The sequence below is a fragment of the Eurytemora carolleeae genome, unplaced genomic scaffold, assembly GCF_000591075.1.
Source record: "Eurytemora carolleeae unplaced genomic scaffold, Eaff_2.0 scaffold633, whole genome shotgun sequence".
Taxonomy (NCBI): domain Eukaryota; kingdom Metazoa; phylum Arthropoda; class Copepoda; order Calanoida; family Temoridae; genus Eurytemora; species Eurytemora carolleeae.
This window is the reverse complement of record NW_019396519.1, coordinates 80,239-91,299: the sequence shown is the minus strand read 5'-3', so window position 1 is coordinate 91,299 and position 11,061 is coordinate 80,239. Positions and strand designations below refer to the sequence as shown.

The 11,061-nt window shown below is 31.3% G+C and overlaps 1 protein-coding gene across 1 annotated transcript; it reads right to left on the bottom strand.

The window, feature by feature from the left end:
• Positions 1–1,038: 1,038 nt before the first annotated feature.
• LOC111704764 (putative ferric-chelate reductase 1 homolog) lies at positions 1,039–9,321 on the bottom strand. Its single transcript, XM_023477101.1, has 12 exons — positions 9,227–9,321; positions 8,428–8,504; positions 7,823–7,922; positions 7,413–7,519; positions 6,291–6,339; positions 5,752–5,821; positions 5,167–5,247; positions 4,600–4,707; positions 3,973–4,060; positions 3,271–3,359; positions 2,439–2,546; positions 1,039–1,783 (listed from the first exon to the last, which is right to left on the bottom strand). Exons 4-12 carry the CDS (start codon positions 7,460–7,462, stop codon positions 1,692–1,694), a joined length of 735 nt encoding a protein of 244 aa, XP_023332869.1. The 5' UTR covers positions 7,463–7,519; positions 7,823–7,922; positions 8,428–8,504; positions 9,227–9,321; the 3' UTR covers positions 1,039–1,691.
• Positions 9,322–11,061: the final 1,740 nt, after the last annotated feature.

Here is an 11,061-nt window from a genome sequence, read left to right as displayed (position 1 = left end):
ATACTTCCTTTTATAGATTTTATTATTTCTGTTATTCTCTTTTTTTTCTTCATCTTTTATCTCTATCTATCTATCTATGTTTTTATTAGTCTATCCATCTACAAGGTGTCCCACATCAATTTAGACCGCGTCAATGGGTCTAAATTACGATTTAGGGGACAAATCAGAAAATTTCAGAAGATGAATCATTTTGAAAAATTTAATAAGGCTAATAGAATTTTTTTCTTGCAGAAAATGCTAGATTTTTCGAGTATTATATGTGTATTTTGGCGTTAAAGATTGGAGAAAGTCTAATATGATATGGGACGCTCTGTATCTAATTTATCAATCATTTTACAATTTTAAGGCCAAAAATCAAAGACGACTTTTTAAAGGGGTCGAGACAATATGAATGCCCCACTAAATTTTATTTTTTGCTGTCAGATAGGAAGACCAGCTGTCATCAAATCATAGTCAGAGCAGCTTAGATTGGATTCATAAAACAAATTACAGCTTGTACTTTGACTAGATCTGAAATCATACTAAATCCAATCTCAAAATGTTGACTTATGAATGAGCTTTGACTATGTTCTGAAATCTAACCTTGTAGCTATGATCTCAAATCATAGTCAGAGTCAAAGCAAGTTACAGCTCGACAAAGAAATCTGTGGGCTTGCTTGTCTGTGTGTACAAATTTAGTATAGTAAAACAAAAAAAGTGAATTCTTCCAAGTTTCATTAACTTTTATCTAAAAACGATATAAATAGATCTACAGCACTTTCTGTGTGTTTGTATCCAATGAACGTAAAAACTGGTAAACGGATAGGGCCCAACGGATGGGCAGAGTAAAATTTGGCCTTGACAAAATCGGCAAAATTTTGAGTTTTACAATTGAGAAGAAAAATGTCAAAAAATGTTGCTATATAGAAGAAAGGCACCAAGTGCCCTGCAGGCAAAGTAGATTGAAAATGCTATTGCAAATATACAAAAATGTTTAAACTTTCTGGATTATTACATGATAATTTAATATTCCTATTTTTTTCTTCAGCAGTGCATGAATAATATTAATAAATATATATTTGTTAAATAAATATAAATAATAGTTCAAATTGGTTTTACGAAGTATGGTTTATTGAACAATCTTGTTGATGGATAAGTTCTGAAGTATCTAAACTTGTTGATGAATAAGTTCTGAAGTATCTAAACTCGTTGATGAATAAGTTCTGAAGTATCTAAACTTTTTAATGAATAAGTCCTGAAGCATCTGAACTTGTTAATGGATAAGTTCTGAAGTATCTAAACTTGTTGATGGATAAGTCCTGAAGTATCTAAACTTGTTGATGAATAAGTCCTGAAATATCTGAACTTGTTGATGAATAAGTTCTGAAGTATCTAAACTTGTTGATGAATAAGTCCTGAAGTATCTAAACTTTTTAATAAATAAGTCCTGAAGCATCTGAACTTGTTAATGGATAAGTTCTGAAGTATCTAAACTTTTTGATGGATAAGTCCTGAAGTATCTAAACTTGTTGATGGATAAGTTCTGAAGTATTTAAAATTGTTGATGAATAAGTCCTGAAGTATCTAAACTTGTTGATGGATAAGTCCTAAAGTATCTAAACTTGTTGATGAATAGGTCCTGAAGTATCTAAACTTGTTGACGAATAAGTCCTGAAGCATCTAAACTTCTTGATGAATAAGTCTTGAAGTATCTAAACTTGTTGATGGATAAGTCCTAACTCCAGAAGCATATTGTCAGGTGCCATTATAACAGCATAAACTATTAGAAGGATAATTACCACCACTACAATACATAAACATCTCATACAAGAAAATGGTTAAAGGGAATGTAAACGTATTTTTAAGTGACTCTCCATTGACAGAGTGGCTTTTCGATTCACAACGGTAACCCTGAAAGGTTAATGTCTTATCAAGTATAAATTGTTTTTTTTTTTGTGCAAAACTGAATATTTTGTGGTTTCTACATTCTCTCTGAAGTAAAGAAACGTTTGAGAAATTATCAAAATTAGACTAATTTTAAGCCTGAAAAAATGAGCCTCATTGTTGATCAAATTAAGGTTTCGAGAGTAGCATTATAAATCGGAAATGCCACTCTTAAAATAGAGGGTCACTTAAATTTCCGACAGCAGTTCCTTTAGCAAGGTAAATAATAGCAAATGTTTGATATTAATAGCTTTACAAAAATGTTTATGTTTTCAATTAAAGTGTAAACAAAGGAAATTAGTCTTTACCACAAACTCTGATTTTTTATCCACTTTATCTTTGCTTTGTCGCAGACCTTAGATATTTGATACTATAATTTCTTTAAGATCAAATAATCACAGATACGCATATACAAAATTTGAGGTTGTTATAAAAACTCAATTCCTTTTGCAAAAAGGTTTAACTTTAAAAAAAACTCTTGCACTTTCAAAATTGTAAAAATGTATGAGAAGTTCCTATGACAAGATGTAGAGCTAAACAAAATATTCTGCACCCTGATCCAGGTTTATCCTTCTCTAGATAAACATTTTCTTCTAGAATACCAATCTCAGCTGATCCACGCCCTAACAATAATAATACATCAATTAATTAATCAACCAAACAATCAAACAATCAGCCAATCAAACAATCAACCAACCAATCAACCAATCAGTTGATAAAATATCTAATTGAAAAATATATAATAACAAAGGAATTGAGTCTTTGCAACAAACTATGATTTTTTAGTCCCTACATCTTTGCAACCTGATGGTGTAAACTTTAGATTACTCGATCACGACATTTGATAGAAAATAAGAGTTCGTGGCGAAGACACAATAGCTTTAGCTGATGAATTGATCGATCAAAGATAAAGAATTGATTGAAAAGTTAAAAAAATATATTTTTTGGAGATTAACACTTTATTTTCCGGCCTTGAAAATAACATATTCTGAAGTCTGAAATTCCGCGTACAGTCCCTATAAACCCTTCATTTAAAAGTTTATACTATGAATAAATTTAATATATAGAGTTAAGTTGATGTGCCCAAACCATTTTAAAAACTAAATCTTATCCTTTTTTATGGGGTTTTGAAATGCTGTTGGAAATTATATCAGGTAAATCAAAAATCATTTTATCATGATTTTTTAATCCCTATATCTTTTAAACCCGATGTATTAGACCTTTGATATTTCCAACTTGTTCGATTACATAGTCTGCGTTTAAAATATCAAAGGATTACATTTACACCTACAGGTTGCAAAGCTATAGGGATTAGATAATTTAAACTGAGTTGTTAGATGTGCTGACCTGAAAGAGGATAAATTTGACTGCGTGATGAGGGAAGGTTGTCGGCCCAGCAGATATTCAGCGAAAGAACAACATGAGTCACTAAATACCTCAAGAAAAACTTAAATTATTAAACAAAAATATAGATGTGTGAACATTTTTTATTAGAAGTTGCAGAAAAAAAATCCTTTTCAAATCTTATTTAATTTTTATCTGAAGCTATTTCGTGACATAAACTTGAAAGATTCTTGTAAAGTATTTTCTTCTTATTATATATTTAAGTTGTTTAACTACCTTGGGAACCCAGCTTTGCCTGGAAACTAAATTATCCCTATTAAAATCAACACAATAAACTTGAATTTAAGAACATTACCAGTTATAAGGAGTTCCAAATTTAAAATTTGAGGCAAATCGGTCCAGGGTTTCATGAACTATCATCTTTGTTTGTCTCTTTAAGTATGTCCGATCATAACTTATGAACCCCCGGACCGAATTGCCTCAAATTTTGATTTGGGAACTCATTAAAACCATATAAATGTACTATAGTACATGGTTTATGAATTCTAAGTTAAGTAGGTTTACTTATCTTGAGAAAGGTTTTAGTATCCGGGCAAAGCTGGGTTTTCAAGTATTTGATATTTGATATTTGATATTGAAAGTTAAACTGTTGTTTAAAATTCCATTTTTATATTTACTTTTTTAATGTTTTGGATAAAAACTTACCATCCTACATAAAACACGAGCATCCAGGTAACCTCAGTCGGTAAACCAGCCTTGGGCAGACCAATCGCGAAAAACATTGTTAAAATGGCTGAAAAAGTTTTATTCCAAGTTAATGTTTTTGCGTAATTTGCGCAACCCATTAATTTAAAAAAAGAAAAATTGAAGTTTTCATCATTACTAATATTTAAAATTTGAGTTTCTGTATATTTCTTGTACCGTCTTAACATATTTCTAATATAGTCATTTAGCATATTTCTAATATCGTCATTTAGCATATTTCTAATATCGTCATTTAGCATATTTCTTGTACAGTCATTTAGCATATTTCTTGTACCGTCATTTAGCATATTTCTTGTACCGTCATTTAGCATATTTCTAATATCGTCATTTAGCATATTTCTTGTACAGTCATTTAGCATATTTCTTGTACCGTCATTTCGCAGTTTCTTGTACCGTCAGTGAGCATATTTCATGTACCGTCAGTGAGCATATTTCTTGTACCGTCAGTGAGCATATTTCTTGTACCGTCAGTGAGCATATTTCATGTACCGTCAGTGAGCATATTTCATGTACCGTCAGTGAGCATATTTCTTGTACCGTCATTGAACGGATTTGAATGTGGATTACCTATAACATGAGTAGAGTTACCAATAAACCAATGCGCCCAATTGAAGACCCATCTATAGGAGGTATCTGCAGAGGGACGAAACAAGGCAACCAACGGTTGAATAGACACTAAATAAAGATGTTTGGTACTTTCCTAAAGGCATTTTCCCAAGCGGCAACTTCCCAAGGCTAGGTTATTATCCCAAGGAACAACGTCCCAAATGTACAATTTTTAGAAGCGGCAACTTCCAAGTCTTTTCGGCCCCTTGCCCATCCTAGCTACAGCGCTCGGCCCCTGCAGCTTGCGGCTTCTCAGAAGGTCTAACCTAACCTTAAATGTAAATTCTAGAAATTGCTCATTTGGAAAGTTGCCCCTTTGGATAAAACCCTGGAGGGTTGCCCTTGGGAAAGCACCTAACACATAAAAAAGATAATAAATGTATTAAATATTTAATGAAACAACCTTAGATGAATAAAAAAAACTTAAGAATGTGCCAAAGGACATAATTTAAACATTTTGCATGCAAGACAAGATATAAGGTTTATGAAGTGTTAAAAAAGAGTCAAATTTTTAAAAAGTCAAGTTACCTAATGCAAGGACCAAGAGGCCTAAGAAGGGATGTGGGTTATTATATGGTAGAGAGTAATCAAAGCCCCCAACATCTACAACTAAAATATATTCCGGATCCAGATATACAGGGAGCCAACATGTTGCTGATGCAATGGATCCGGATCCAGATATCCAGGGAGCCAACATGTTGCGGATTCAATGGATCCGGATCCAGATATCCAGGGAGCCAACATGTTGCGGATTCAATGGATCCGGATCCAGATATCCAGGGAGCCAACATGTTGCGGATTCAATGGATCCGGATCCAGATATCCAGGGAGCCAACATGTTGCGGATTCAATGGATCCGGATCCGGATCCGGATCCTAACCATTGAGAAAACTATGCATTTTCTTCAGTTTCAGATTACAGACTAGAAGTTAATATCTATGCAAACATTATTCAAGTAATTAATTATCAAGTTAACTTTAAATAAAATAATAATAAATAAATAAAATAGCTACCAAATGAAATATTTACCCATAAAAATTAAATATTTATCAATACAAATGAAATATTTACCAGTACAAATGAAATATTTACCAATACAAATAAGATATTTACCAATACAAATGAAAGCGGCAACTGTAAGCCCCCAGGTTGACATCATGAGGAACCTGTGCCATAGAAACCACTGTAGTTTCATCAAAAAATCAAAATTGAACAAATGTTAGCGAACAAATCACATGTTTACTATTACTATTACTATTATACTATTACTACAGTGATCAGCGTTAGATCAATACAATGCAATGACGACATTTCTAACTAAGTTTCCCTTGCTAACAAGATTTTGTCAGTTTTTATATTTACAATTATATACAAAGAGAAGCTGTTAATTCACAGCTTCTCTTTGTTTCAATGTTTATGTATATCCATTATCCATGCTGTTTGAAAGCTTGGTAGAAATAAAAAAAATTAAATTTAAAGTCGTCTTCATTGTATTGATATAAACGACGACTACTATATTGTTAAAGGACAACCCGTCGTTGGATAAAGTAAGGGTCGGCGCTCCTCTCCAACCTAATCATTCTTAGGTTTTTATTATTTAATGTGGATTTGTGACGTTAAATCAAATTTTATCGAAAGATTTTCTAATTTTCCTGTGCCAAGCCACAACAATCTCCTCTCATCCATGTATCTTTAAAATATCTAAAAATAATTGAAATATAAATTCTATTCAAATCCTGTCGTTTTATGCAAAAAACTAGGACTTGCAGTACGTTCAGAATTTAGTCAACATTTTGCTACCGGTTAATAAAAATAACAGAACTTGTGAGGTAGCTTTGAGAACTGAACGTTAAGTTTTTTAACAGTATTTTGTATCTTTCGTTAATGATCTCAATGTTTTTAACAGTGTTATGTTCAGAAATTTTTAACGTTGCCATGTAAATATGTAAAAAAAACTTAGGAAACGACTCTTGACATTTAAAAATATTCCAACATGAAAAAAACATAAAACACTGAATTTTTTGTTATTTTCGATTAACTATATGCAATTTTAAACAGAAAAATGAACAAAAATCGGCTGTATTTTAAAACACGTTCGTTAGTTTTTTTTATTTCCCTTTTTTGTTTCCGTTATTAACAGAATGTTTCCCATCCTTACTAGCACTTTCGAAAACAAAGCTAATCGATTATGTAGTTGAATGTACTTAAAAGTGCTCTATTTGATCAATTAAGAGTAGTAGTCATAGAAATATTATTTTTTAGTAAATTCAAGACAACATTTTTTTGCCTTAACCTTATCCCTGCTGGGGTACTTGAAAACCAGAATATGTTGGCTGGTGGGTAAATTTTACCCCCCTTTAAACCCCATGTTTGATGTCTAAATATGACAAAAAATACATCATTGGAAAGCTCTTGTGCTCTACTTTTTAGAATCTGCCAAAAAAATTTGCAAATCAGCAAAAATTTAAATTTATTTGCAAAATCCAATCATAAAGTAGAAATGAAATGTTTGCAAAAATATTGTCCAAAAAGTGAAAAAATAAACATTTTTGAAAAGCCATTGACCATGCCATTTCAAATATGCAAAAATTTGTGCAAAATTTTAAATAGCCTGATGTGTAATTTTTTTATTATTTTTGGGTATTTAGGAAAAGTCAGAAAATTTCAACAGCCTCAGACCAATACTTTTTCAGTTATGTAAAAAAAACTTCAGGGGGGGGNTGCTTTAATAAACAGATTTTGAAAAATAAACAATGAAAATAAATAAAAACTACCTCGCCATTATGATCCCTATCCCAGCAAATCCTAACCAAGCCACAACCATTCCAGATCCATGTATTTGAATCAAGAAACGCGACCTATTCCGCAACTGTGAATTTGACTAAACACATTTAAAAAGATTATCATTTGATAAAAAATTAATGATTTCAAATCCTCTTTCAAAGAATTGTAACTACTGAGGATCGTCATGATAGGCGTGAAACATTATGTTTAGTATAATTCTTTTTTAATAAAAAATGTGAAGTTAAAAACTGAAATAAATATATATATATATAATTTTAAGGGTATAAATAAAAAATTGATTTATTCCATGCATAATTATTTTAGAATAAAATGTTATTCAATTCGATCCTTTAAGGAAAATGTATTTATGTATTTAATCTTGTTTTTGAATACGATTAACCTGGAAACTGACTGGTTTACTTGATGTAATATATCTTTTCTCATGGAAGTTTAGTTTCCCTGTGTACGCCCCACTTGCTAACAGAATGTGGTAATTGTTTCTAAACAAGAAAATATCCATAAATATCAAATATAATCAATTACAAACATTTTTTTTGAGGTGGAAAATTAACTCAAATTGTGGAATTTTTAGTAGAATATTTTTTTTTCACCTGATCTACTGAACTGGTATTATCCTCTTTATTGACTTATTTGGTTAGGAAAAAAACCAAAAAATCCAAAATAAAGTTACCCTTTAAGAAAGACAGAAAGGTGTTCATTTCGAGAACAAAGCGAGCTCAAAGGAAATACTTAAATACTTCAATCACAACCTACATGACCCTCAGAGATGATGTTTGCAAAAACCCATCGTTTTAAATCGTTGGTTTGTTGATAGCTTTTCCCTTGTATTTTTTTATATATGGATAACATTTGTAAAATGGTTTATTGAAGAAAAGTTTTACGAATAAAGTTTTTAAATGTTGGAAATTTAACAAGTTATATTGTCATTTGTCAGTAAGGTACAAAAAAGCACAATATAATTTTTTCTTAAAATTGTTAACTTACTTTTCCAGATCAAAGAAGAACTGTTTGGATGGTTCAGGAACTGGAGTAAACCCAACCTGAACGTTCTCCGCTTCAATCTTATCAACAAAGCTTATTAAAATGCAGGTTCCTGGTTTTTTGGTATGGAACAACTTTCATGGAATCTTGATGCAGAATTCGGAGAATTTAAACCGCGTCTCTGAACCCCCAAAAACCGGTTCCAATTGAGCGCCGGCTCAAATCTCGAACCACTGAATACAATTTCAAGAGGAACCAACCATGTTTAAGCTCCGTCTTAAATTTTTGACGCGGATCAAATTCTTTAAATTCGGCCTCTGTTAATCTTAGAGCTTATTTATGCAGGCCCAGGCGAAAATCAGCTCTTTACTGATGTCATTCACTCTCAGAAAAATTAAAAACAGAAATTTAAACCCCCTTGGGATTTTTGAACAAATAAATTTACTTGGTTCTAATTTTTCTGAGAATAAATGATATTCATATATCTTATTGAAATTAAAAGTGTTTAAAGAGGGCCATGTCCGAATTCCAACAATTATCTCCATCGAAACAAAGGTATCAAAAATAGATAGGTGTATTTTTCAAAGAAGCTACAAGAGTACCAATCAATTTTCAAAGTTATAAACATGAATATCTCATTCCTTCATTCTTGATCTTTCAAAGGTTTTTAGGGTACCGTTGGAAATCAAGCCACTCTTTAAATGGAGGGTAGCATTAAATGACGACATACAGTCTCTTTAATATCAAAATATGAAAATTTAAAACTTAAAAATGAAAAAAAAAACATTATTAGCTTTGGTTCCTTGCAATAGCTTATTTGTCCATCTAATAAACTGGTTTCTTGTAGGCTGACCCCTTGATGGACAGGTAACTGGTAATTACTCCGACCAACACCTTTATCTATAATATCAAAATGACAAAGGAATTGTGTTTTTGCAACAAACTTTGATGTTCTCATCCATATATATCTTTGCAACCCAATGTCTTAGACCTTATATATTTCAAACTAATAATTCTGTTAGATCAAAAATATCAAAGGTTTACACAAAAAATGGGTAAATTCTTGACTACTCTGTTTGAAGAAAAATATATGTCTTATGAAATTGATTACCTAGCTCATTAATACATTAGATTATATAATATTTAACTTAAACTATTAAAAAAAGCTGTGTAAAAAGGATTTAAAACATTTAGAACATATGGATATAATGCAGTCAGGGTTCGGGTTAGAAACACAACCAAGACAATCATGCAAAACAAATATAGGCTTCTTATGCTTGTATCATATATACACTTTTTTGTCTGTCCGTTTGTATCGAATACAAGTCAAAACAGCTGAACCGGACGGGTACACATTTTTTGAGGCAACTCACATGACACCAGGGAAGGTTTTATGGATGCTTAAAATTACAAAAAATTGTCTACAAAGAATCTCACTTTTTGAAAATTTACGTTTAAATATTTTTAAACCTACGAACTTTTTTGTTATTGTTTTATATTGTACAAAAAGATAATGTTAAAAGTTGAAATAGAAGATGGGTGCGATTTGTGCAATGCGCCCTGAAAGCCTATAGTGTTCTGCGTGCATAATGCCAGCAGATGATCACATTCAAAATGCATCAATTTAAATCTTAATTCTTATGACTTTTCAATGACTAATTTTGCCCAGAGATTAAGTAACCTATGTGCGGAGTAAAACTGTTAATTAGTTACACTGTACAGCAGTAGTTCACCTGAACCTGTTCCTGTATTCCAACTAGCTTCCAGTTTAACACTTCCTTCAGTCTAGAAATAGTACATAAAATACATGGACATATACATACTATTGTTTCAGTAGAAGTAAATAATTCCATTTACTGATAGCGCTGATTAAAGGATTCATAACTCTGATTGGATAATGGGATAGATAGAAAGATAGATGTTACCGCCATACTATTTCTATTGGTTCTGAATAGACATCAAACACATGACTGAACCCTGTGCAGACCACTTTTTGGAAATGCCAGGGCTAGGAGAATTATGTGATAATTGTTTCAAGAATCATACATGTTAAAGTAGATAGAAGACTAAATGTCAAAAATAAATTCAAATACCAAAGACGACTTTCAAGTCGTCTTGCTATTGTCATGTTTCGTGGGACACCCTGTATTTGAATAACCTTTTATTTGATCATGTTTGTACATGCACTCTAGAGATGGGCATCGTTTTTGTAAATGAACTATATTTTTAAAAATGAACGAAATTTTTTGTGAACGAAAAATGAAAGATTATGAAGGAACCAAATGTATCGTTGAGAGAAATTAGTAAACAATCGTTTTTTATTATTCACATTTTCTGGAAGAATCAGACCATTAATGAACAATATCTAAATCGGTCATTCTAACAAGCTTGAAAAAATAAACAGTTTTTTACTGAACACAAAAATGTTTCTAACAAACTTTAAAACAACTATATTGTTTTTTTTTTACTAGACGAACAATTATCTTGAACGAACTTAAAAAAAACTAACGTATTTTACTTCGAATGAACGATTTTTTTCTGACAAACTTTTTAAAAAGCAATCATTTATTTTCCTGAATGAACGATTTTTTATAACAACCTTTGGAAAACATGATCTTTTACCGAGCAAACAATTTC